Consider the following 27,483-nt stretch of genomic DNA (forward strand, 5'->3'; position numbering starts at 1 on the left):
CTCTGATGCCCCTAGTGATAACGTGTGCTGGCCCATCTCCGCTTTTCTAGGAAACCACCTCACTTGATTACATCACGGGTCCCCAGTCTGCCAGGCGAGCGTTTTGCTCCCTTATTGTTGTTTCCAAGCGTTGATATAACCACCGGGTAACCAATTTACAAAGACCGGCCCGTATATTTTCGGTATAGTCGGCGCGCGCAGGGACGGGGCGGCGGACGGAAACAGTATCCGCGCGCTGGGAGAAATGCAAAATAGTTCATGCGGCCGAGCAGGCCTGTTGAGCGCGCAACGACTGAGAATGGGTGGATGCATTGGGCTAAAAAGCTGTTAAGGGCGCTGCGAAAGCCGCGGTGGCGGCGCTGACCCCGGGCAACACTGTGACATTGGGCAACTATGGCTTCTTATCGGCAACTCAGCGACGGCCGTGCACGGCAGCAGACGCTGGCCACCTTATCGCACGCCGCTGGCTGGCGTTGTCACTCAACCGAGGTGATAACGCTTTGGCGGCGGCGAGGGGAAGGGGCGCTCGGGAGACGAAGTCCTTTCGCTGCCACAGCCTCGCTGCCTCGGCTTGAGAAGGGGACGACGGTTCGACGGCTGAGCCGCATGAATGTGCAGTGCTGAAACCGAGTCACGAGGTAAGTGAATTGCGGTGTAGAGTGAATTAGGGCTTTTCATTGGGCCGGGCGAGAATTATATTGTTAGGGTACACAGTCGCGAAGCGAAGACGACGTTGTGTCGCTGGGCAGTCGGCGATGACGCTGCCGTTAGTGCTTGAGTGACCCGTTTTCTGGTGTCTTCTGTATACGGCCTATCGCTCCTGCTGCTGAACTAACCTCGTAATATATGGTGGAGGTGCTGGGTGTCGATCCCAGTACCTCTCGCGCGATCCCAGTAACAATATGCGCGATCGGCGAGTGACGACAGCTAGTAACGTGGTGGGCCACTAAAAGAGCAGTTCCCGCCAATAATAAGGTTATTCTCGCTCCCACTAGCATGCTTTTCACGATGCAGTGTCGGCAAAGGCGTTTGATCGCTACACAAGTCGATGTGCGGATTCAGCGGTTATGGCATTTGCAGCTGGCAGAGAGAAGGTCGGCAGCAGCTTGGTTGACTGGCGTAAAATACAAGCAGATTTGATAATAATAATAATAATAATGATTGGTTTTTGTGGACAGGAAATGGCGCAGTATCTGTCTCATATATCGTTGGACACCTGAACCGCGCCGTAAGGGAAGGGATGAAGGAGGGAATGAAAGAAGAAAGGAAGGAAGAGGTGCCCGTAGTGGAGGGCTCCGGAATAATTTTGATTACCTGGGTATCTTTAACGTGCACTGACATCGCACAGCACACGGGCGCCTTAGCGTTTTTCCTCCATAAAAACGCAGCCGCCGCGGTCGGGTTCGAGCCCGGGAACTCCGGATCAGTAGTCGAGCGCCCTAACCACTGAGCCACCGCGGCGGGTCAGATTAGATCCAATTGTCTCTTTCGACAGTTCGTAATCAGTCTGCCGTCATAACGTAGATCATATAATCTATATCGCACTGTGTCACATGTTCAGCTTTATGCAAGTGAACACTATGCGAACACGCGGCCGGATTTATAAAAAAAATTGCAAATACAGTTTGCAGCAGCGGTCCGTTCACGACTGAGGGATGTGTATCGCGTGCACCGAAGTCCCTGTGCCGCATTCGCTGCCCTGCGGCAGAAAATAACTACGCTGCCTGCATGCGAACGTCGGCTTAATCAAACTGGGTTCATCGTAGCGTGTGCCGTTCAAACGAAAGAGCAGACGCACAGAGCTCGTAAAATTATATGTGCCGACAATTGCGGCTATTAGCCGAGTGGCAGGAATGCAGCGATATGTTGGGCGCACACAGCATGCATGCGAGCCTCCGTATACGCGCTCATGCTCACCCACAATTTTTGTCGTTCAGCGAGCGACACTGGCGCCTTTACCGCAGTCAGCCGGGGCATCACTTGATGCTGTGGTGATTGAACTGTTACGTGGTTTAGGAATGTCCCGAACAGCGAAATTCTGCGTTTAGCGAAACATGTCCCACTAGACGAGCACCGGGGAGCTTTCAGCAACTAAATGTCGTAACGCGGCGAAGGCGTCCGTACGTGTGGTGGTATACATTCTTTGAACTAATCTCAAAAGCGTGCTAGCTTGTATAAACAACTGAATGGTTTGTAACGCATTTTAATTAGGCTATACAAATACTATGAGTGTTACGGTCACTGGGTTATGATGGTCTGCGCATTGTAGATAGCTGGAAAGCGCAGTGGCTTATATGTATACGCAGTTTTCACTTGGCAACCAAGTCGTACGCGGCACGCGGCGATTAGGCTTTTCTTTGTCAGCTTCTGTGTAAGCAAACTGAGCTCTTGCTTGCGCGATAGTGTTGTCAGTTCTTTTTTTGTTGTTGTTTTCCTGCCAGTTCAACCACTGAAAGGGAGAACTGCTTGTAAGCAGGGGCCCCGCCGCGGTGGCTCAGTGGTTAGGGCGCTCGACTACTGATCCGGAGTTGCCGGGGTACGAACCCGACCGCGGCGGCTGCGTTTTTATGGAGGAAAAACGCTGAGGCGCCCGTGTGCTGTGCGATGTCAGTGCACGTTAAAGATCCCCAGGTGGTCGAAATTATTCCGGAGCCCTCCACTACGGCACCTCTTTTTTCTTTCACTCCCTCATTTATCCCTTCCCTTACGGCGTGGTTCAGGTGTCCAACGATATGAGACAGATACTGCGCCATTTACTTTCCACCAAAAACCAATTATTATTATTATTATTATTATTATTATTATTATTATTATTATTATTATTATTATTATTATTATTATTGTAAGCAGGGTGGTGCTTTGGCAGCGTGGCGACTCTGAAGCAGTTCATTTCTGCATCCGCGGTGATGTGATTTGCGATGGTCATTCTTAAACAGTGAAAGTATTTGCATGTCGCCAGCGGCCCGCTGCCTGCGATCAGACCCCCACCGATCGTTTTTACTCCTCCATCAAAAACTATTCCATTCTGGTTGACAGTTTTTGTAACGTACACGGCTTACGTGCATATAGCTCCCCTTCTTTATGCGGACTGTCTTCGAGATGAAATGGTGCGAAAGTGGCGCAGCTCGTGTCCGCAGCGTGCGCGTGGAAGCCAGGTGGCATTCAGTTTGTTCGAATACCCGTATGCAGCGATCAATGTTTATCGCGACTCGTGGCTTCGTGATTCGTGCCATTCTTCACAAAACAAGCGCTGCCGAAGTGTCATTCCAATGAACGCCTGCTGTGTAGCCTACAGGCTGTGCTTATTAAAGTAAGGTGGGTCTCCCCCACCCACCCCTTCAAGACCCCCCGCACTAGAATGTAGAGATTACATGAATCCGAAGCAGGCGGCCATTTTTTATTATTTTCACTTGTGGTCGACATATTTCGTCTTTGTCGTTTGGAAAGTTTCACCGCGATTTTTAGAAACAATCATTAACATGTTTTCTTAAACCTGCGACGGAGAGAAAAGGTCGGCAGCACTGCCAAAACATTGGAAGAAAAGAACCTTGCGCCATGAGTCAGTCCAGAGCTGGCCACTCAACCCCAAGGCTACCCAATAACGGTGAGAATCACAGTGCAAAATCTCCCCCCCCCCCCCCCCCAGAAATCTTCAAGGGTATAAAGAAATTCAATTGCAGCCTCCCCAAATCCAAAACTGCTCCAGACGTATAGAATATTTTTTTTTTATTTCTCTTCTTTACCCACCTCGAAAAGAAGATATAGTGACGTTTCTATAGTGTGCAGTATTTTTTACTTATTTTCATTATGTACGTGTGTAGTTATTTGTACACTATAACAGCACCCTTTGTCTAAAACGATGTGCAAACATGCTGGTAGCAGCTTTATTATCTCTGTCCCTCTTTATTTCCCTCTACACCTGAGCTCGAATGGAGCCAGATCGAATGGGACCAAAGGTTCTTGTTGTTCTTTCCTTTTCTTTTCAAAAGTCTCGTCAACGTTCGCTCTAAGGGAATGCGACTTGTACTCGTATGAGCAGCGCCCAAAAACGAGGAGCGGAGCGGACTGAACCTCCTTCCTCAACGCGGACTATTAAAGTGACAGCAATAAACCCCCAGCCCTCGCGGGTTCGACCCCTCGACCAGGACAAATTTTTATTTAGCTGCAAAGTTGAAAGCAGTGTGGCTGTTATTTGTAGCCGTATGGCTGCGCTTAGGTGGTATAGCTAATGAGCAATTATACTCACTCAGTTATGTAAAATGTACCTTGGCCCAAACTCATCGGACTACACCTCATTACACTTTCCATACAGCAGTCAGCCCTTCGCCCACATGTCCATGCATTAGGGCTCCTCTGGCCACCTAATAATAATAATTGATTTTTGGGGAAAGGAAATAGCGCAGTATGTCTCATATGTCGTTGGACACCTGAACCGAGCCGTAGAGGAAGGGATAAAGGAGGGAGTGAAATAAGACGAAGAAAGAGGTGCCGTAGTGGAGGGCTCCGGAATAATTTCGACCAGAAGCACGGACTTTCGACCACCTGGGGATCTTTAACGTGCACTGACATTGCACAGCACACGGGCGCCTTAGCGTTTTTCCTCCATAAAAACGCAGCCGCCGTGGTCGGGTTCGAACCCGGGAACTCCGGATCAGTAGCCGAGCACGCTAAGTCTGGCCACCTAGAGAATGTGGATTCGCCTACAGCATGTTAAAGAACGCTATCTTTATAGATAGCGTATTCTTTGCCTAATTTTCTATAGCGCAGTTTTTTGGCGCTGACGGTGGGGCGAGTCACATTGGGAAATGTCTACTACTCGTCTGTCGGTGTAAAAATTACGCAACGCCACATACTTTTCATTCTATGTACCGGCTTAGAACTACAGAGTGCCTACAATGTACGATATGAATGTCACCCAACTGAGTGCGCGTAAATGTACATACCTGCACGCATGCCGTCTTGTCCGTGCAGTTTACCATAAACAAGGCCCTGCGGCTCATTCCTTTTCGTGGTTTTAAGTGAAGGATACGACACTCGTTTTAAATTAGAGTGCACTTGAAAGTATACAGGTGCCTTCGTAAGTTTACGGAACTCGGAAGTCACGAAAAAGCTGGAGTTGGGTTCTGTTGTCGTGGTTTCCATGTTCCGAAAACTTCCGGCGCCGTACGTACTCGCAACAAATGAAACGTCATAGGGTCCTCGACATATTTTAAGCTGTGGCAAAATCTGCTTGTTTCAAGGGGGCTCATAAACATGCAAGTGACTCACAGCAACTTCCATTTGAAACCTTTGTTGAGTCTAGATTACTGCACGCTACTACACAACACTACTGACGATGAAACAGACGAAGCAAACATGCCTGTTTCTCCGTCTGTATCGTCGTCAGTACAGTGTTGTGTAGTTGGTTACTGCGCACTACGACACAACACAGCTGACGACGAAACAGACGAAGAAACACACCACATCTGCGGATTCTCTTCGCCGCGATTAGGGCCTCCTCTTTCTATTGCGGTTCTTCTCGCGTTTGGGGCAAGCGCCAGAGGATATGTCCTAAAACCAGACTGCGATTACCCACATAATTCCATCATTGCGTCTGGGAGAATCCTTTGTTATTTATAATTCAGAATTTCTTTTTTCAAGCACAAATTTCAACCTCGGCTACCTTAAATGAGCCATTGTTTCAAAATTGTTTGTTTGTACAAGGCACCCTGGCCAATCCCCCACTGTGGGTATGTGCCACTCCGACAGAGGACAACAACAACAACAACAACGCCTGTTTCGTCGTAGTCAGTGCTGTGCAGTTGGTTGCTGCGCGCCATTACAGAACACTACTTACGCTTACTTTCTCTTGGAACCCATTCCGTTACCCTTAAAGACCAGCGGTTATCCTGCCTTCGCATGATAACCGCTGGTCTTTAAGGGTAACGGAATGGGTTCCAAGAGAAAGTAAGCGTAGCAGGGGGCGGCAGAAGGTTAGGTGGGCGGATGAGATTAAGAAGTTTGCAGGCAAAGGGTGGATGCAGCTGGCAAAGGATAGGGTTAATTGGAGAGACATGGGAGAGGCCTTTGCCCTGCAGTGGGTGTAGTAAGGCTGATGATGATGATGACTGAGAACAAACTGATATGTAACATGCAAACAAACCAATATACAGAATCAACTGGCCCCTGCTTTAGCACTGCTTGCTTTTCTGAGTGAGGCCTACACAACATGAACTGCAGCGCTAGAGGTCGCGCGTTGTACGAGTATTGTGTTTCGCTCTCTGGAGGCAGTACTTACGTGCACCAGCGAGCGCACCACAGTGACGAGGAGAAATTTCTGCAAATTCACCTATCACCCCAAGCGCACGATAAGAACGGCATTTCGCACGCGCGTTGTCTGTTGCACTCGCTGCTGTCGCGTTCTTATCGGGCGGCTGTATAAATAGGGTGCTGCCCTTATCGAGCTGCCCGTGTCCGGCTATCGCATACACACATACCCTTTGTCGCGGAAACGCCTAGCCGCGGAGACTGCGCAATAATCTGATCCCGCAGAGTATTGTCTGTGAGTTCGAATAGTGCTCTGCTATGCACAGTGTTTTAGCATATACAGCGGGCGTACTATCGGGGACAAAAGCTTGCGAGATGCGAGTTCTCGGAAAAACGTTTGTTGTAGCTCCGCCTGGAGTGTCCATCCAAGTTTGATCAAATCTAATGGTGCATGCGAAGCGTGAGGGCAGATTGCGCAATGACAGGGAAATCCTGGATGCAGCCGTTTAAAGGCGTACGCGACTCCACAGACAGTAAAGCACCAGGCGGCGCTATTCGATTTTGATATATTCTTAAAGCCCGGGTGTGTTTTGGGAGATTAAACAAGACGCAGGCCGCGGTTGCTCACGGGCTGCGGCGCTCTGCTGCGGAGCACTATCTCGAATATTCGGTATCGGCTGCACCCTGGTGGGTGCAGAGTGCAGCAACACCCGTGTCCCGTAATCCAGGTAAAGTTGAAATTGAAAATGGGTTTTTGGGGAAAGGAAATGGCGCACTATCTGTCTCACATCCCGGCGGACACCTGAACCGCGCCGTAAGGGAAGGGATAAAGGAGGGAGTGAAAGGAAAAAGGAAGAAAGAGGTGACGTAGTGGAGGGCTCCGGAATAATTTCTACCATCTGGGGATCTTTAACGTGCACTGACATCGCACAGCGCACGTGCGCCTTTAGCAGGTAAAGTTCAAAAGCGACTTTTGTGGTGACGTGGTCTGTGAATGGGTGTAGTCATATGGCGGTAACTGGGGCGGAACAAAGCCGTTGTTGTCATAAGCCCAATCCCACCACTGTGTAAAGATACAATTTGTAAGCCTCTAAATACACTTGAATGATTTTGATAGGCTGGTGGGTTGTGCGCAGGGTTGGATTTAGGCGGGGGAGGAGGGGAGACTGCCTTTCAGTCAGGAAGAAATCTTCTATGGGAAAATCATTGGAGGAACAATTTTTCATGAAGAAAGTCCCAGAAATATGCTTTTCGGAAACAGCACCGCCCCGTCCAAGAGTCACCGATGAACCGAACCCTAATACTGAGGCAGGTAATCAGTGGAAGCGAATCATGTGCGTATATATATTTTTTTCGTTTGCGTTCCAGGTGAACCGAGTAATATCAGCCAGCACGGAAGAACCTGTTTTGCGTGGACCAGTATGGATGACGAACCAGGCTCATCCAGCGTAGCGTGCAAGAGAAGAGGCGGAGGCCGACCCTCGCCTCTGAGGCACCGGAATGGCCGGTGCTTCCGCCTGAGGGCGCGACGCGCGGGCATGGACGGAAGCGACGCCTCGCGGCCGTCGTCGCCGCCGCATTCATCGGCGGAGGAAGAGCTGCCCGAAGGGGACTCGTACCCCCGCGAAGTCCTCACTACGCTCGAGTCGCTCTGGAGGGAAGGGAAATTGTGCGACGTCGAGATCGACGCTTCCGGCGAGGGCACCATCCAGGCGCACAGGTACGGACATAGACTTAAAAGGGACCCTGAAGATCTAACTCCATGCAGTTGTTCTCATTAATAATAGACTCCGTGGGCCCTTATGGCTATGCTGGTGTTTGTCCATCTGCGAAACACGCAATTACTTTAATGAAAATTTTACTTGGAAACAGAGCTTTTTTATTCATGCTGCCCAATTCAAATTCGTGACATCAAGACCGGAAGGGACTCCGTGGTGACCGTTTATAATGAATGTTGGTGTAGCCTAGCCTCAGGGATCCGCGATTGAACGCTGTCTTGAGGTTAGCGCAGTTTGCTTGTGAACGAGGCCAGTGGTGGCGATACCTGTATGTCACCTCTTCTAACCTATAAAAGCTCCGTTTCCCTCTCGTCCTCGAGCCAAAGCATTGCTTCCGTACTACCATTCACACCCGCTCCACATCCTTTTGCAAGCGTGATGGCAGCTGCTGCTGTGCTCTGCGGTCCTGTTCGCACCTATAAGGGTGTGCTTAGTGGCCCCCGTCGAAAGTTCTGTTGCACACCGACAGATGGCGCCGCCGTCCACCCTCCTCACTGGGAACATACAGGATCTTTAAGCAGGAAATTGCCGAAGAAAATGTCTATGATAATTGTAGGGGAAGCTGTTTGTTGTTTGAGGCCAGGACGGGAGTTTTGCGGACTAAGACATATAGAGTCAGGTACCACGAGATAGACACGTTGTGCGTTGCGTGCGGAGAGGAGGAGGAAACGGCTGGACACTTGATACTTTTCTGTAAAGGGCTTCACCCTGGAGTGGAAAGCAGCGGGGCTGATTCATCCATAGCATCGGGGTTTAAGGACAGTGAAGGGTAAGTAGATTTTAAGCGGGTAGAAGTAACCAAGCGAAGGTTCCTCTGATTGGTGGCTAAAATCAAGACAAGAGTAAAATTTCACAAATCATGGCTAGATGGCTTGAGCCACCGCCCGATTTAAAGGGTTCAGTCTTATCCATCCATACATCAATCCATCCATCCTCACAGGGTTGTGCTGGCGGCCGCCATTCCGTACTTCAGCGCCATGTTCACCAGCAACCTGCGCGAGTCGCAGACGCACCGGGTCTCCATCCAGGGTGTCGGCCTGCGTCTCATGGAGCTCATAGTCCGCTTCGCCTACACCGGCCGCATCGAAGTCGATGAGAAGAACGTCTGCCAACTTTTGCTGGCAGCCAACATGCTGCAGGTGAGAGCCTCTCCCTTCCTTTTCCCTTGATGTACAGCGCGCAAAAGCACTCCCTTAAAAGACACCCATGTCCTTTGCGATCTCACTTTCAGTGCACGATAAGTAACCCCATGAAGGTGGTAGAAATTAATCCTGAGCCCTCCACTATACACTCTAAACATGACTACGCCTTATTGGGGTAAAAAGGGAATAAGCCTCTATCACACTCCCTTTTAAACAGGGTGCGCGATAGAGGACTGCTTACTCCCCCTTTTATTCCTTTGAGTTTAGAGTGCACGGCGCCTCTTTCTCCCTTCTTGCAGTCCCTCCTATAGTGTACTAGAATTCTAGTACACTATAGTCCCTCCTGCATCCTTTTCCCTCGCGGTGCATTTCGGGAAATTTCTCCAGCCTGGCGTGTGCATCGCCTACCATCGCCCAGTTTCCGTGGTGTAGTTCGTAAACAGATTAATTTTAAAAAATCTCGCGGTGACGTTGCTTGATGGGCGCAAGGAAATCTGCTGACACACTGCAATCGCTGTAGGAGCACATGATTCGGTGCAGTGACTGCCGATGCACCGGGTGTCACATTGTGTCTGTGGTCGAGCTGCACTGCAATTTCTTGCTTATTTAACGCGTTAGTGTTCACTTTTAGCGGCGAATTGAGCCGCTGTTGCAAAGTAGGAAAGTGGAAAAAGGGGCAGGATCGATCGGGAGTGAACGACGCAGTTTAATTTTAAATATAGGCTGTCGGTTTGCTTTCGAGTAGACTGAGTTGGCTTGTGCAGCAGCTTTGTTTGCCGGCAAGCATTTTTTTTTTAAATTTTCTCATGCGCTCGCGGGAAAGTGGACTCAAGCTCCGTTTAAAATTTATGCCGTTCAGCCTAGCATAGAAACACGCACGTATTTCTTTTTTTGCTTTGTGCAACATGTATGCTATGATATGTACGGTAAAAGAATATAGTCGAGGAAAAGTCGCTGAGTAAATGAGAGCCGCACATGCTGAATAACCCAGGTGAAACGTTGCGATGCCTGTCCCGGTTCCGTTTCACGCCAGCGCCTTTTCCTTCGGCAGCACAGTATGAATTAGCATATACGGGGGAAAAAGAGACTAAGCTGTCCTCTCTCAGACTCCCGTTTAGGGGCAGGGTATGCTGCCCAAGTTCCTGGGGTAGATTTCGATCACTAAATGTACGGAATGCTTACTCTTGGGAACGTAGGCATTATCCTACCGCAAATTATGGTATCTTGATGAAGTTAGCAATTGGAGGAAGCTTTTAAATGCGGCATCAGAGGCCTTGAGGTTAGCGAATAGAGGAAGCTGAAAACTCTGTTAAGATCTTCGTAACTGCTAGAACTTTGCATACTTTAAAGAGGGAATTTGTTTCCGTTGCAAACCGTAAGTATTCCGTATTTCTAGCGATGCAGATCTACCCAGGGACTTGGACATTATGCAGCTGCCCCTAAAACAGAGTTCGCTAAAGACAGGTTACTCCCTATTTACTCCTCATAGAATAATTTCGTGTTTACACTCTAAACAAGAATACACCCATATGAGAGCGAAAAGAGAGTAAGCTGTTGTCTAGCGATAGACTGGAGTTCGCTAGAAGACAGGTTACTCCCTATTTACATCTCATAGAATAATTTCGTGTTTTTGCACTCTAAACAAGAATACATCCATATGAGAGCGAAAAGAGAGTAAGCTGTCCTCTAGCGATATAAGGGAGTTTGCTAGAATACAAGTTACTCCCTATTTATGCCTCATAGAATAATTTCGTGTTTTTGCACTCTAAACAAGAATACACCGATATGAAAACGAAAAGAGAGTAAGCTGTCCCCTAGCGATAGAAGGGAGTTCGCTAGAAGACAGGTTACTCCCTGTTTACACCTCATAGAATAATTTCGTGTTTTTGCACTCTAAACAAGAATACACCGATATGAAAACGAAAAGAGAGTAAGCTGTCCCCTAGCGATAGAAGGGAGTTCGCTAGAAGGCAAGTTACTCCGTATTTACACCTCATAGAATAATTTCGTGTTTACACTCTAAACAAGAATACACCCATATGAGAGCGAAAAGAGAGTAAGCTGTTGTCTAGCGATAGACTGGAGTTCGCTAGAAGACAGGTTACTCCCTATTTACATCTCATAGAATAATTTCGTGTTTTTGCACTCTAAACAAGAATACACCCATATGAAAACGAAAAGAGAGTAAGCTGTCCCCTAGCGATAGAAGGGAGTTCGCTAGAAGGCAAGTTACTCCGTATTTACACCTCATAGAATAATTTCGTGTTTTCGCACTCTAAACAAGAATACACCGATATGAAAACGAAAAGAGAGTAAGCTGTCCCCTAGCGATAGAAGGGAGTTCGCTAGAAGGCAAGTTACTCCGTATTTACACCTCATAGAATAATTTCGTGTTTTCGCACTCTAAACAAGAATACACCGATATGAAAACGAAAAGAGAGTAAGCTGTCCCCTAGCGATAGAAGGGAGTTCGCTAGAAGGCAAGTTACTCCGTATTTACACCTCATAGAATAATTTCGTGTTTTCGCACTCTAAACAAGAATACACCGATATGAAAACGAAAAGAGAGTAAGCTGTCCCCTAGCGATAGAAGGGAGTTCGCTAGAAGGCAAGTTACTCCGTATTTACACCTCATAGAATAATTTCGTGTTTTCGCACTCTAAACAAGAATACACCCATATGAGAGCGAAAAGAGAGTAAGCTGTTGTCTAGCGATAGACTGGAGTTCGCTAGAAGACAGGTTACTCCCTATTTACATCTCATAGAATAATTTCGTGTTTTTGCACTCTAAACAAGAATACATCCATATGAGAGCGAAAAGAGAGTAAGCTGTCCTCTAGCGATATAAGGGAGTTTGCTAGAATACAAGTTACTCCCTATTTATGCCTCATAGAATAATTTCGTGTTTTTGCACTCTAAACAAGAATACACCGATATGAAAACGCAAAGAGAGTAAGCTGTCCCCTAGCGATAGAAGGGAGTTCGCTAGAAGGCAAGTTACTCCGTATTTACACCTCATAGAATAATTTCGTGTTTTCGCACTCTAAACAAGAATACACCCATATGAGAGCGAAAAGAGAGTAAGCTGTCCTCTAGCGATAGAAGGGAGTTCGCTAGAAGACAGGTTACTCCCTATTTACACCTCATAGAATAATTTCGTGTTTTTGCACTCTAAACAAGAATACACCCATATGAGAGCGAAAAGAGAGTAAGCTGTCCCCTAGCGATAGAAGGGAGTTCGCTAGAAGACAGGTTACTCCCTATTTACACCTCATAGAATAATTTCGTGTTTTTGCACTCTAAACAAGAATACACCCATATGAAAACGAAAAGAGAGTAAGCTGTCCTCTAGCGATATAAGGGAGTTTGCTAGAAGACAAGTTACTCCCTATTTATGCCTCATAGAATAATTTCGTGTTTTTGCACTCTAAACAAGAATACACCCATATGAGAGCGAAAAGAGAGTAAGCTGTCCCCTAGCGATAGAAGGGAGTTCGCTAGAAGACAGGTTACTCCCTATTTACACCTCATAGAATAATTTCGTGTTTTTGCACTCTAAACAAGAATACACCGATATGAAAACGCAAAGAGAGTAAGCTGTCCCCTAGCGATAGAAGGGAGTGCGATAGAAGACAACTTACTCCCTATTTACTCTGTTCTGTTTAGAGTGTTCAGAGTGAGCAGGGAATCGAAGTGCATGCAGTTCGCAAATGCGTGAGGAAGTTGTCTTCGCCAGCTGCTTCTTTTACCAGTGTGCCCTTTCTTTCCTCCGCGGTGTGGACAGCGCAAGTGACTCTCCGAGCGGCACCCTTTTAGGTGCAACGCGTAACAAACACCTGCTGCAGATTCCTCGAGCGCCAGCTGGACCCCTCCAACTGCATCGGCATCGCCGAGTTCTGCCAGCAGCACCACATACGCGACCTCCAAGACCGCGCTGAGCGCTTCGCCGAACAGCACTTCTCCATGGTACGTGCCTTTTTGGGGGAGAGGGGTGGGGGATGGGGTGGCTCTGCGGAAAGCCGTACATTGTGTACACGGGCTACGTGCACGATTGAAGGGTCAGGGTTCGGGCTAGTGGGTAATCAGCATGAGGATTCATAGCGCGCAGAATACACAGGACACAACACAAGCGCTTACTTCCACTGAAGTAAGCGCTTGTGTTGTGTCCTGTGTATTCTGTGCGCTGTGAATCCTCGTGCACGATTGGTCCCGTGATCCCCCTTTCCTTCCGGTAGCCCTCGGGCTGATGGAGCGGACGCTTTTTCACCGCGACGACGACACACACACTCTGCCCGGGAACCTTCGCATTAACAGCTAGCGCTGCAAAACAAAAGTAATCAAACGCTCGTCCAAATATATATGATGATGCGAATTCCAGGGCTAGCCGGTCATGCGAAACGTTTAACCGAATGCGTAACCAAATGACGTCTTTACTGCCGCACGCATTGTTTGGTTTATTACTTTGCCTGCGTCACGTGACGTGGCCGGGCCTCCTGCATTGCAAGATGAATTAGTGCACGCGGTTTGACAGGATGCGGAACGTGCTATAGGACGGAGCTGTTGCTTCGAATTAGCGGTCTTCAAGGCTTGCGGAAGTGCCCCGCTAATCGTAAAGCTAAACCCCACAGTGTCCGCAGGCTTGCTCACTCGTCGTGCTCCATCGTGCATTACTAGGCCTACGTTAAATTAACAGCACAAAAAGTACACGAAAAGAGACGACAGAAACTGCATCCGTCCTGTCTATCATTCCCTCGACGTGCCTTTCTTTTGCCCCGTTAACTTTGAGTTCGAAAAACATAAACCAATTAGCCCCGCTAATTGTTTTACTAAACTACTGGAAAATAACCTCGTCGTAGTTGCGTACTACGAACTGCGAGCATTATAACAAGTCTGGACGGGCCTGGTGGGTATCATTTGTGGTGTGCATCCCGCAGCTCGTGAGACAACGATAGCACAGACTTAATCCTCTTGCCTCTGCGCTGTTGAACCGCGTCTGTTATAAGAATTTTCCTACCTGGGCGTGGCGATGTTGCTCCCTGGACTGTGTTGTGCGCACCAGTCGCTGCCGCTTCCATCGTGCTTGCGCCGTGTGCACGCTGAGCAGTGCAGGGAGCAATATGGCGGCGCCAAGGGAGCGCTTACTAGTAGCGTTGAAGAGAGTGGGGGTAAAGTAAATGGCGTGAAGGTAATTTTCTCTGCTCCCAATAAGCTTGGTAAGTTAGGGGCAGCAGTTCAGAGAAAGCCGGAGGGTTTCAAACGGAAGAGGACTTGCGATGTGAATCATGCGGATGGGTATATTCGTTGCAAAAAGGGCGTTGTGCACCAAATACCGTTATCGTGTGGCCTTACGTACTTAGGCCAGACAGGCCTTTGCATTAATATTAGGCTTATGGAGCTTGCAAATTCATTGGACTAGGAAGACACGAACTCGGCAAAACATTGAAGTGTATGTAAATGCGTGCCTTTGATGACACTGAGTTGTTATGCTTTCACAATGACAAGACTACCAGATAAGTTGCCGAAGCCTTCCGTGTCATCAGAAAATCAAATGGATGCGTTAGCCAAACGTCTCTAGTTTTGTCTGCAAAGGAAATGACCTTGCTACACGAAGCGCAGCGTGGGAGGCGGGTACAACACGTGTGAATGTTGTGGCTTTTTGTAATCTGAGCATCAACGTATGACAGTGCGCATGTGCGCCCATGTTTGTATGTATAAACTGATTTCCTATCTTCTGATAAGCCAGCTGTAAGTTCAGCGCCGTGTTTGTCTTCTCCTATGTCTGGTCCTGTTGTCTAGCGCTGTTGAAAATTAATTCTTGTCATGGAGCACCAACTCGTCCATTCTGCCGTCCTTTTACTAGTAGCGCCAGATGCATGCGACACCCCTATAGAAATCGTCTATAGACTTCTTAAAGACTATTGCCTTCCTATAGATATTTATTTCTGTCTATTCATAGTCTAGAGACTGTCTATAGACAAGTCTAACAGTGTATGGCCGTAAATCTATAGATTGTCTATGGAGTGTCTATAGGATTTGTATTGTCCACAGACTGTTCTCTGGGGTTTGTCTATTGCCTATAGACTTTATAGACAGAAGTCGATGGACAGTCTATATATAGACTGTGTAATTTTTTTTGTAATGACAGTCACGGTAGCAATATGACGGCGCCCAAATTGGAAAAAGTACCGCATTGCTGTACCCGTCATGGTGGCTCAGTGGTTAGGGCGCTCGGCTACTGATCCGGAGTACCCGGGTTCGAACCCGACTGCGGCGGCCGCGTTTCGATGGAGGCGAAACGCTAAAGGCGCCCGTGTGCTGTGCGATGTCAGTGCACGTTAAAGATTCCCAGGTGGTCGAAATTATTCCGGAGCCCTCCACTATGGCACCTATTTCTTCCTTTCTTCTCTTAGTCCCTCCTTTAACCCTTGCATTACGACGCGGTTCAGGTGTCCGCCGATATGTGAGACAGATACTGCGCCATTTCCTTTCCCCAAAAACCAACCAATTTTTGCCGCATTGCTGCCTTTGCCTGCCGCTGTCTCGATCCCCCCCCTGACTGCGTGGCTCATACACCTGCAGGTGTGCCGACTGGACGAGTTCCTGTCCCTGCCGTGGGCGCGTCTCTTCGAGTTGTTGCGCAAGGACGCGCTGAACGTGCACAGTGAGAGCGAGGTGTACGAGGCGCTGGTGCGCTGGGTGCGCCACGACGAGGGGCGACGCGCCGGCGACCTGGAGCGTGCACTGAGGAAGGCCGTGCGATGCCACCGGCTCGCGCCCAGCTTCCTGCGCCGCCAGCTGGACAACTGCGCGCTGCTTCGGGACCGTCCCGCCTGCACCGACTACCTGGTTGACGTCATACGGGTGAGGGCGCCACACTCGCTTGATCTACAAGTCACCTTTCGTTAGATTGCCCAGATTGTGTCTATACGGGTAAGAACAGCGCTTACACAGGACGAAGCAGAAGGAGGGTCGCAACATTACCGAAACAGAAAGGCTTCCGTAAAGTACTAAGGAACGAAGCTTCATATCAGCAAGGTGGAGAGTTGGGCCAGTTTAAATCGTCTAGAAGAACTTCTATTTGGGCTAGATGGTTCATTGTGCTCGAGGAAGGAAAACAGTAGCGCCGAAAAACACACACACAGCAGAAGAACGACGTAGGACAAGCGCTTGTCCTACGTCGTTATGCTGTGTGTGTGTTTTTCGGCACTACTGTTTTCCTTCCTCCAGTCCAATTGAAATCATCCAGGCTTTTTATATATTGTTACGTGACGGCAAGGCGATGAATGAGATGAGATGACAGACGGCTACAGAATGATTTTAATGGCGGACGGCCTGGCGCGAGCACTCCTGCCCGCGCCACTGCACTTCTACTTCTTCGTCAGAATATCAAGACAGGAAAGTATTAGCACACCATCGATTTCTTTAACTGCAAAGAAACTAGCATACCTAGACTACACGTGGAACTGATTTCTTTTCAACTTCTTTTGGTCTTCCTTGAATGTGGCATTGAGGTTCCTGCTGTTTGTATCTTTTCAATTTTTTGCCCTGTGCTTTTCACGGTGTTATCCTTTTGGTTATCTTTTTACCAGGTGGGTATATATTGTTCTTTCCAAGAAAGTTTTAGTTGCGAATAAAGCGCTCGTGTCATGCCCAATTGCTTCTTCCGTTGGTCCTTGTTCTTTTCGCGCTACCTTTCATCATTGAAGCTTAATTGTCGGTCTTTGCAGCGAATACCCACAAAAAGGAGTGCCCCCAGTCAGAGGCATCGCGTAACAACGCCGTCTTGCGTCCCTTAATTCTTCGCCGCCGTCCTGCCTAAGCGCTTTTCTTCACGCGCAGCTTACGCACCAATCAGCCCCACGTTTCACGTTTTTAAGCTGTCCAGGTTGGTATCCGTCCTGTCACAGCGTCACTTTTTAATCCCCTGGGCTACACCTGGCTCACTGCACTCTTGACGAAAACTTTAGCGCTTGAAACCTGCACAGTAAGAGAGAGAAGCATGCGCGCCCCGAATAGTCCTGGTGCCTGAGCTAATTAGGGACATTCACTTTTCTTCGGCCCCGTTGCTTTCAGTCCCCCCCCCCCCCCCCCCCCCAATCATCCACAGCCCCCTTCCACAAAGTGGCCTTGTTGACTGGTGTAGGCTATCCTCGACGCTTAGTACTATGTAGTGCACACTGTTGGACCAGTTTTTCAGTGATGCTTAGTGCTAAGTCGCAATAATGTTCTTCCCCCCTCTCCCTGTCTCTTGGCGCCTGTGTTTCAAGCGCTGCAGTTTTCATCGAGCGACCAACCGGACCGTACCACGATCGTTGCACTTCCCGACCTGCTCCAATCTTGCAGGACCTGACGCTGCACCGCGGCTGCAACTGCTGCGACGAGCGTAGCCCCGGCGTCCCGTCCCTGCTGTACGTAGCCGGCGGCTACCTTCGCCGTTCGCTCAGCTCCGTGGACTGCTTCAGCGCCGAGTCTGGGCTGTGGAGCGCGCTTCCGCCGCTGCCCCTGGAGAGGAGCGGCCCGGGAGGCGCCTTCCTGTGCGGCCTGCTCTACGTGGTGGGCGGCCGCGTGCTCAGGCCCCCGCGGGAGCTGGGCGAGGACGTGGCCGTCGTCCACTGCTACGACCCTGCGCGCAACGAGTGGAGCGAGCGCTGCCCCATGCAGGTGCCCCGACACAGGCTGGGCGTCGCCGTGCTGGACGGCCTGCTCTACGCCGTCGCCGGATCGCACGGAACCAGCTGCCTCAGCAGTGTCGAGAGGTGGGCGTCCTCGATGAAGACGTGGCACCACGCCGTGCCAGTACACTCCGCCACATTCACGAGCTGGTAGCTGGCGAGCACTGTGATGCTCTGGTCGTCCTTAAGCACTGCCTGTGTACTAGGCTCGTCGATGGTGTAACTAGGCTCGTCGATGGGGTGTGACTAGGCTCGTCGATGGAGTGTAACTAGGCTCGTCGATGGAGTGTAACTAGGCTCGTCGATGGGGTGTAACTGGGCTCGTAGATGGAGTGTAACCGGGCTCGTCGATGTGGTGTAACTAGGCTCGTCGATCGGGTGTAACTAGGCTCGCCAATGGGGTGTAACTAGGCTCTTTGATGGGGCGTAACTATGCTCTTCGATGGGGTGTGACTAGGCTTTTCGATGGTGTGTGACTAGGCTCTTCGATGGGGTGTAACTAGGCTCTTTGATGGGGTGTAACTAGGCTCTTTAATGGGGTGTAACTAGGCTCTTCGATGGGGTGTAACTAGGCCCTTCGATGGGGTGTGACTAGGCCCTTCGATGGGGTGTGACTAGGCCCTTCGATGGGGTGTAACCAGGCTCGTCGATGGGGTGTACCCAGGCTCGTCGATGGGGTGTAACCAGCCTCGTCGATGGGGTGTAACCAGGCTCGTCGATGGGGTGTAACCAGGCTCGTCGATGGGGTGTAACCAGGCTCGTCGATGGGGTGTACCCAGGCTCGTCGATGTGGTGTACCCAGGCTCGTCGATGAGGTGTAACCAGGCTCGTCGAAGGGGTTTAACTAGGCTCGTCGATGGTAACTAGGCTCGATATGGTAAACCAAAGGAGCGCATGGAGAACAAAATAGAGCAGACCGCTGAGAAAGCATATCAAAAGGGGTAGACTTGGAAAAGCACATTGGCGAGATCTACCTGACGTGCTCGGGGAAAAAAAAGTACTGGGTTCGTCCAATGTACTACCTTAAGCCACAGCCAATTATATCGCCACCTGCTCCGGCATGCACCGCTGAAGCTGTGCTGAAAACAAAATGAATGGCGCCCATTGGATCACATGAATATCCCCCCCCCCCCCCTATTCTGTAACTGAATTCCTTCTGTGATGCTGCTTCGGTTACGATGGCTGTGACATAAAGGTTAAGGGCTCGTTCACACTTGTCCAAAAATCCGGTGAGCGGAGTGGATTCGGCCGCTTTTGACGCCGAGCGAGGAGGAAGGCTCCGCGGCGAAAAACATGGCGGCGCCCTTCAACGCAAGACCCCTCGCCTCGGAATGAATTCGTCGTTGTTGAGGCCTTTTTCAGCGCGTTCACTGGCCATAAATCGTTCACCGGTACATCGCTTCGTCTCACCTATAAGCAAAAGTATAAGTGATAAATTTGCTTTATTTATTTTGAGTGACGATTCTGCCGCTACTAGGCCTACGAGGAGCGCCGGTTTTGTTGACAGTACTAGTTGCTGTCCTAACAAGCAGATGACGCCACTAGGCTGGGCGTTTCGTTGGTAGTCTGCATACGCTGAACTAAACATGGGAATGTGCCTGCGTTTACGTACGCAAGCGTGCATACGGTTATGGTACACAGACAGCATCAATTTATGCTCTTTTCTAACCATATCAGTGTACGCCGCGAGCGGTGACGTGGTGGCCGGGAAGTGTGTGGAAAAATTAGAAACAGCAGCAGCGCGGCGGTTCTGCCTCGTCAAGGCGTCAACAGATGAGAACATGTCCCTAGTTTTCCCGGCGAGCTCGCTCGCCGGATTTTTGGACAAGTGTGAACGCGCTCTCACGTGAGGAATGGTAAAATTGCAGTACAGTAGCTGCTGCTTCATTTGTTGTCATTACGGCTCTTGAGGCGGGCTGGATGTGATGAATCAAAAAGGCGAAGCAGCGATTATACGCAGTTTTTTATGCCTCACGTAATCTACGCTGACTTCTGACGTCACGGCCATCGTTCGGTTGTTGAAACCGAAACTGAATGAGGGAACAAATTCGCCATAGATTATTTATCGCTCGTGGGGCGAATAACAACACGAGGTGATCCACGTAATGCCTTACGCATCAGATCAGAGCAGAAAGCACCCAACCAAATATAAGGCGCCTATTGCCGGGAATCTTTGTGCGGTTTGTTTGTTCATTCTTCAAAAGTGCTGACACACAACTTTATCGCTTGCGATGCAAGACGCGACCAGATTTATCCGGACTGGTCGCATGCTGGCGGAGCCGATTCCAGTTTGTTCCAGACTGTCGCAGTGACTTTGCACGCCGTATCTCGGAAGTTCGCTATCAGCTTTAAATTGAGCACAGCCAACAGCGGCGGGCATTCTGTTCGACGACAGCCGAGAGGAAGCTTGCTGCTTTCGCCGCCGCCGAGTGATTCAGTCCATGGTGGGCACAGGTCAGCCCCAGTAATGTTTCCTTTTAGAAGCACTTTTCGCTGTCTTCCTGCACGTCCTGGACTCCCGTCACCATTACGTGACATCTGGTGGAGGTGCTGGCCTGCAGTCCTGCTATCCCCCCACCCCCCCAGATGGACCCTGATAACGGCCGTCGTGCTTCGCCAGGAAGATGTAGTACAAGACAGGCTGGACGTGTACGACCGTGTGGCCGCGCTGAAAGCATGGGACGATAGCGCGAAGCTTCGTAATGTTCATTTTGCATCGGACGGCCCTGCCAGAATGCGGTTCGAAAACCATGAACATGTATTCTCACGACCTGGGCAAACTTCCGAGAAGCAGCTGCTGGGGACGAAAAAGCTGAGGTTCTGCTGCAGCCACGAATTCAGCACCCAAACGGGACTGCGGATGTGGAAGAAATGATCCGACGTGATTGAAGAAAAGAAGCTCGCCTGTCTGATGCGTGGCTGAATGGAGCAACTGTTCGCCGGCCTGAACCGGGATCCTCCGAAAACCGCCGGAGAGGTTGCTAATAGTTTCCCGCAACCTGCAAGTTTCCCGCAACCGCGTGTATTTTTGCGCGATATTACTAGCCATGCAGCCTGCTGGTTAGCGCGTCTTATCTGTATTCTGATGCACTACACCGCTGACAATGCTAAGGCGAAAAAATGAGCTGCGGTTTAACTGCTGCTGAACCCGGTAAAAGAGCGAATGCTGTGGTGTGGTGTTCTGTGTCGCAGGTACGACCCAGCGACGGACGAGTGGACCACAGTGGCGGGCCTTTCGCTGGCCCGTTACGGCCTCGGTGCAGCGGTGGTGCACCGGCGGCTGTACGCAGTGGGCGGCTGCGACAGTGCCACCAAGTTCGGCCTCGTCGAGCGGTACTGCCCAGAGGAGGACCGGTGGGACATTGTCGCGCCACTCAAGGTGCCTCGCAGTGGAGCAGGCGAGTGTAGTAGAGTAACAAAGCTGTTGCACCCTTACAAGAACGGTCTATAGACAGTCTATAGACTTCTTATAGACTCTATTGCCTTCATATAGATATTTCTTTTGTCTTTCCATAGTTTATAGACTGGCTATAGACAAGTCTACTAAAGTGTGTGGCCATAAGTCTATAGGTTGCCTATAGACTGTCTATAGGATTTTTATTCCCTGTAGACTGTTCTCTAGAGTTTGTCTATAGAAACTCTATAGAATTTATAGACAAAAGTCTGCAGACTGTCTATAGAATGTTTAAAGAAATTTTTGCCAGGGACAGTTGATGGCCGCCGCGGTGGCTGAGTGGTTATGGCGCTCGGCTGCCGGCCCGAAAGACGCGGGTTCGATCCCGGCCGCGGCGGTGGAATTTCGATGGAGGCGAAATTCTAGAGGCCCGTGTACTCTGCGATGTCAGTGCACGTTAAGGAACCCCAGGTGGTCGGAATTTCCGGAGCCCTTCACTACGGCGTCTCTCATAGCCTGAGTCGCTTTGGGACGTTAAACCCCCATAAACTAAACCAACTAAACTGTGAGGGACAGTTGAATACAAGAACGGAGCGGCAGACGTCTCTCAAGCGAGACCCTCCAGCTAATGGCATCGAGCGATTTTCATGACGTCGAGGTTAGTCCGTGGTAAATCCCCCGTAATGCGCTAGCACTGCAGAGGATTGACCACGGATTAACTTACAGCGTGACAGGTGGCCTCGGCGCGTTCGAGCACCCATTGCTGGCCAGCGGCTGTGACGTTCGTAAGCCGATCCTCCACTAGAAGAAACAGGGGTTGGAAAATCAGCAGTATGATGGATTCCCAATGGGCATTGAACTCCTTTGGACGTCCTAGGGATGTTCAAGACGTCCATAGGACGTCCAGAGGAGCTCCAGTGCCCATCGGGATTTTAAGGCGAAAGTCTTCAACGGTTCATCGTTGTCCCTCCATCCGTCCGTGAAGCCTGTCACGCTATGACGTCATCAATGGCATAGTTGTTATAGCCCATATAATCTTAGTAATTACTAAGTAATGGGTGATTAGTAGTCATTAATTAGTAAATTAAGAAACTAAAAATGGCAACGAAACAAAAATAAAATAAGATAGGTACAGAAACAAAAATAAATGAATAGATAATTAAAAAGGAAACAAAATTTAACAGATCAATAAATATTAAAAAATCCAAAGCCTACAGGCGCCATGGGAAAAAAAAGTCGCGTTCTAGAAAACTCCATGCTTTCGCATTCCTGCACGTAAGCAGACTCAAGTTCCCTCGGAAGTTTGTTATGGCTCAAGGGCATCCGTGGCCAAAGAGGGCCATGCCACAGGGGGCCATACCACAGAGTTGGTTCTTCCAGTAAAGGTGGGGTCAAAGATCCATTTCCCAAGCATTTCAGGCGCAGCCGAGCGCCTGATCTCCAGAGATCTTGTATGGCTCCGAGGGTAGCAGGGGCCTACCCAGCATAGGAGCTCGCTCCCTCCCCCGCTGCACCCTTGCCTTTGGGGACAAAGTTGTCGCTCACTCAAAATGAGCGAGTCCGCATGACTCGCAATGAGTGGTTCCCTCCGGAGTCTTGAGTCTGAGTGAGCTCAAGCGAGTTGTGAGCCTACATTAGTTTGAGGTCATGATTTCGAGTGAGCCCGTAGGTTGACCAAACTTTTTTGATATAGCTTGAGTGAGCATTCGTGATTTTGCTGATTATGGCCCATATGACAGCACGTCCAGCAGCCCAAGGACCAGGTCAATACCGGTTTTAATACCTGTGCGCGGCCCCGCCCTAGAGCGTCCTGCACCTTTCCTGCAATGCATTCATGTCTGCACCTACTTTCGACAATGAGAGACCGAATTCTTTTCATTGATTAAGCGACGCGATACCGACAGCCGTCGCTATCATACACGTTACGAGACCACGTAAATCATTTTTTTTTTCTAATATTAACAGCCAGGTTGCTTCATTTACATCAGCCTTAGGACGTTCGTAGAGCAGCGGTCGTACGCCTGTATGGACTTTAGTATTCGCCTTTCGGTCTGCGCATCTCTAGGCAAACCGTAACCGTTTACCGTAACAGCGACTCGACGAGCACGCGTAACCTGATCCTGAGTCCCCCGGCGCTCAAAGGTAAAGGCGAGTCTTGAATTTTCGCAACCCGATTTCATTCAAAGTTTCCGTGGTAGTTTCTTAATTGTGCTCTCCAATTCTTACTAATTTTTACCGCCGTTTTATTCGCGACTGCGCAGAATTAATGCTAAAAAAATGAGTTCTTAACGCCTTAAACAGATTATGACGTGCGAAAGCACTTGTCCTTCGAATTCGCTTGAATCTTTCCTTACATTATCCCCCAAGACAATTTCTTTTAAGCTTTCGTACTACGTGACCTTTCCCTAGCCACACCGTGTCCAAATCATTTCATCGCAAAGGTAGAGGCTTGAGAGACACATCGGCTTTTTCAGGATTGCTAGTGAGGTAACGCTTTCGCACTAAAAACAGCAAAATGTGCCCGTCTCCGCTTGCCAGCCGGTAACCAATCGCCGGAAAGGCGCTGCTTTTGACTGCACGATCTCAAGCGCGCCTTCGTAAAAAACGCCGTAAACAATGTCCTTCCCACAAAGACCCCCCGCTGCTGTCCGCCATGTGGCGAGCGTAACTCATTGCCTCGTACTACCGTTCGGACGCGACAAACACTTCAGCGAGCTATTTTTATAACAAAGTTATTATATTTATAACCACTTACCGTTGTTACGTCGAAATCCCATACGAATTCTCGACTTTCTTTCCGCGCCGTCTGCGATTCCGCGCGCCCGCGCTGCATCTATAGTCTCGAACGCAGAGGCTTTGGCAGCTATGTAATAGTTTTAGTATCGGCAAATTTCGCTTCGCAGTCCCATTAGCTTCGTTGAAATTTAGCTTTAAAGTCAGGTATTTGTCAACAACTAATCGATTGCACACAAATTAAAAGGATTGCGGAGAATGTTCTCGTCTGCTACGCTAGGCTTCTGCTCGGCCTCGTGTAGCAGACGAGAACATTCGAGAATTTCGAGTCGCAGTGCGCTGTTGCGACGGTTTTTTCGTTTTGTGGTACTGCCGTGCTGCTGCTAGAAAGGACCCCGGTTTGCTGCCAGGTGAACTTTGTGCGAATTTGTGCATAGAAGAACTATGGCCACACCTCGAGAGGCGAATACGCGGGTGGTGTACCGTGCAATCGCTGAAGCGGCGGCGACTCGAGAAGAGGCTCGTGTCGAGGATGTCTACCAAGCAGTGCTTCAAGAGCACTCGCAAAAAGTTAACGCTGAAGTCGCGACCTATCGAGAACTCATGGACAGAACAGAGGAAGCTCTGCAAACCATTGGCGAAAATGTAAAAACTAAAGAAAGATGCCTCATCGCACTGGAGCGGGAAATTAAGGCACTGGAGAAAAAAGAACGCGCACTGGAGGTGCAGCTTCGAGTGGAACAAGAAAAGTCAACCGTCGAGCAATGGGAACTTACTGTGCAGGATTTAAACGCATCTCACCATAATTTTAGAACGCTGGCTTACGAACTGAAATCCCGTCACGGCATACCGCCTTTGGAAGAAGCACTCGCACAGCTGAAGAAAGAGCGTGACACGAACGAAAAGGTCGTGGGAGCCATCGACGAGGAATTAGAAAAGCTCCGCAAGCCTGTAAGAGCAAGAAACGATGACCGTAATGCACTCGTTCAGCTTGCCGCGCTTGCTCTTGACAATGCAACCAAAGAAAAGGAGGTTGAAAAATTGACAGACGAAATAAAAAAATTGGAGTCTCAGAAGACACAGTTGCAGGACAAAGCTAATGCTCAAGCGAAAGTCTCAAAGAAAGTGGTGTCTTCGCGGCTTCCTCCTCGGAGTATGCCCAGCCGGTTGCCTCTGGACAAAGCTAATGCTCAAGCGAAAGTCTCAAACAAAGTGATGTCTTCGCGGCTTGTTCCTACCCGCGCTTGTCCTCAGAGTATGCCCAGCCTATTGCCTGTAGACATAGATGCTGTATTACACTCTGCATCATCCATTTCCCCCGACACTGAACAGCAGAACTTGGGTGTCACACCTGCAGTGCAAAGAAAAAGTGTGCCAGTCAGAAATGCCACCTCAAGTTTGTCGCCAAATTTGATGCCACCGCCCGGCCAGAAGCTGCCAAGAAATACAGTACGGCAGGGGAGACCTGCCGCGTGCGGTGCTCAGCCAACATCTTCAGCATATATGGGTGGTCTTGGGGAACTATTCAACACATCCCCTTCGCTTCAATCTCGAGAAAGAGAACCTACCACACCTGACACCAGTACCGACAGTCGCACCTCTCCAGGTGTGCCAAGAAAAATGCCTCGAATTGAGCTTTCTCCTGGTCCCAAAAAACCATGTCTGCGTCTTCCTAGTCACCGCGGTGAGCGAGCGGAGCCTTTGCCAGCGGCTAGAATGGCCTCGGCGCCCGACTACCAGCACATCCCTCGTACATCTACACAAACTAGAGCTACTTGCCCACGTGCTACAGTTGGAGTTGCATTGCCTTTCGGACAGCCAGTGTCCACAACAGCGCATCGTGGCGAAGGCTCTATTCCTGGCCCTTCCACGGCTCAGGATCACCAGCAGCCTGCATTTGGAGTGATGTCCCCTTGCGCAAATCAACTTGAACAGCGCCCAAGTAATATGCTGGCACCGGAGCATATGAGCTCCCGTGCTATTTCTCGGGACACAGAGATCCTTGCTTCACAGCTTCCGACTTCATCGCCTGCAAGCAACAGTCCAGGCATACAGTTTCTCGAGAGAGAAGAAGCATCAGGGCTTTCACAAGCTTTAGAAGGCGGAGGAAGCCCAATGCACTTGGAGTCTTCCATTAATGCCTTTGAACCACAAACACAATCCAGTTGTGGTGACACTGGTTTCAACTTGTTCGGCGAAGATGACGATGCTGGCGGAAACGGCTTCTTCAACATGGATGGCACAGGCGGTGCTATGCCAAGTTTCCCCTTCTGATCATTTCTTCTTTGCCAAAGAGTCCAACAACTACCGACCCTGGCAGTTTGACTCCTCGACCTGCAAATACCTTGCATTTTTATTTTGTTGCTACTGGCAGCTTGAGCCAAGTCTGTTGGAGTATAACTAGTTCGCTTACTGTTGTTGTGCAGGTGGGAAAGTTTATTTTCACCTACCTGATTCATTTTAATACAAACTAAAAATTATTTTACACTTGAGAGCTCCAGCCAAGTCTGTTGGAGCACATCTAGTTAGTTCACTTGCTGTTGGTGCAAGGTGGGGAATTTAATTTTCGCGCACCGGTTTTGTTCGAGTTTGTTGTATTTTACTTTTCTAGGCTGCCAAGCAATGCATCCAAGTTTAGCGAAAGAAATTATAACCAAATGTTACTGTTCATAAATATGGCTAATAAACTTCACCAAGCTTCCAATTTGCTTCTGTTTTGTCACTGTGTGGTGGCAGTATTGTCTGGTGGTGAGCGTATATTAATCATGCTGAAATGTGAACATGTGTGTTCACAAAAGTTGTGATGCTTCCTGGGCAAACTGTCAGCACCCGAGCTTGTTTTTCGCAGTGTTGTTGTTTAACAACGGATGTAAGCTGGATATAAATAATTGATTATGAGGAGAGAAGGTGCAGTAAACGTCCCTTGGTAGCCACCTCAACCGTGCCAAGGAAGGAGGGAAAGATGGGGGTAGAAACAACGCCATAGTGGTTGGTTTCAGATCAATTTAGACTGCCCGAGGTTCTCCGATGTGGGCCGGCATCGCAGAGCACAGGTGCGGATCACTGCTAGTTTCTCACAATCAAATTCACTCACTCGCTCGCTTCTTGTGAGTCAATAAAAGGGGAGTTTATTTACTTGGAGTGCTTTAGTGCATGGCAAAACACATTCTCAGTGGCCATAGCACCAGGTTGCTCAGTGCAGAAGGTCCATGTTCTCAATAACGGGCAGCTGTAGCTATACTTAGTTTCATACATCAGGTGCAACACTGTCAAAGCTAGCGCTCTAGTTTGCGCTGCCTGCATCTGCAACCAAAAAGCAGTGCATTCCTCATGGTGAGCAAAAAACAGTAAATGCTCTGTCTGCAGGCTTACTTCACGACACATTTCTCATGGGCTTGATTAAATGCACTCTTAGTGCTGACGACACGCTGTCACTTTCTTGTGGCTTACACCACTTGAACACAGAACAAGCTCGAAGTAACACGCCGGCCTTTATTTTCCCATGCGGAATACTTGCG

General features: G+C 49.4%; 1 protein-coding gene across 1 annotated transcript in view; it reads left to right on the forward strand.

Annotated features, from left to right (window-relative positions):
- Positions 1-295: 295 nt before the first annotated feature.
- LOC144111355 (kelch-like ECH-associated protein 1) overlaps positions 296-27,483 on the forward strand; it is a 29,852-nt gene continuing 2,664 nt past the window's right edge. The window contains exons 1-7 of the mRNA XM_077644625.1: positions 296-638; positions 7,615-7,966; positions 8,965-9,163; positions 12,983-13,132; positions 15,746-16,027; positions 17,510-17,922; positions 21,031-21,236. Coding sequence (XP_077500751.1) covers positions 611-638; positions 7,615-7,966; positions 8,965-9,163; positions 12,983-13,132; positions 15,746-16,027; positions 17,510-17,922; positions 21,031-21,236 — 1,630 coding nt within the window. The 5' untranslated portion in view covers positions 296-610. The remainder of the gene's footprint in view (positions 639-7,614; positions 7,967-8,964; positions 9,164-12,982; positions 13,133-15,745; positions 16,028-17,509; positions 17,923-21,030; positions 21,237-27,483) is intronic.

The sequence above is a fragment of the Amblyomma americanum genome, chromosome 11 (genome assembly GCF_052857255.1).
Source record: "Amblyomma americanum isolate KBUSLIRL-KWMA chromosome 11, ASM5285725v1, whole genome shotgun sequence".
In the NCBI taxonomy this organism is placed as follows: Eukaryota; Metazoa; Arthropoda; class Arachnida; order Ixodida; family Ixodidae; genus Amblyomma; species Amblyomma americanum.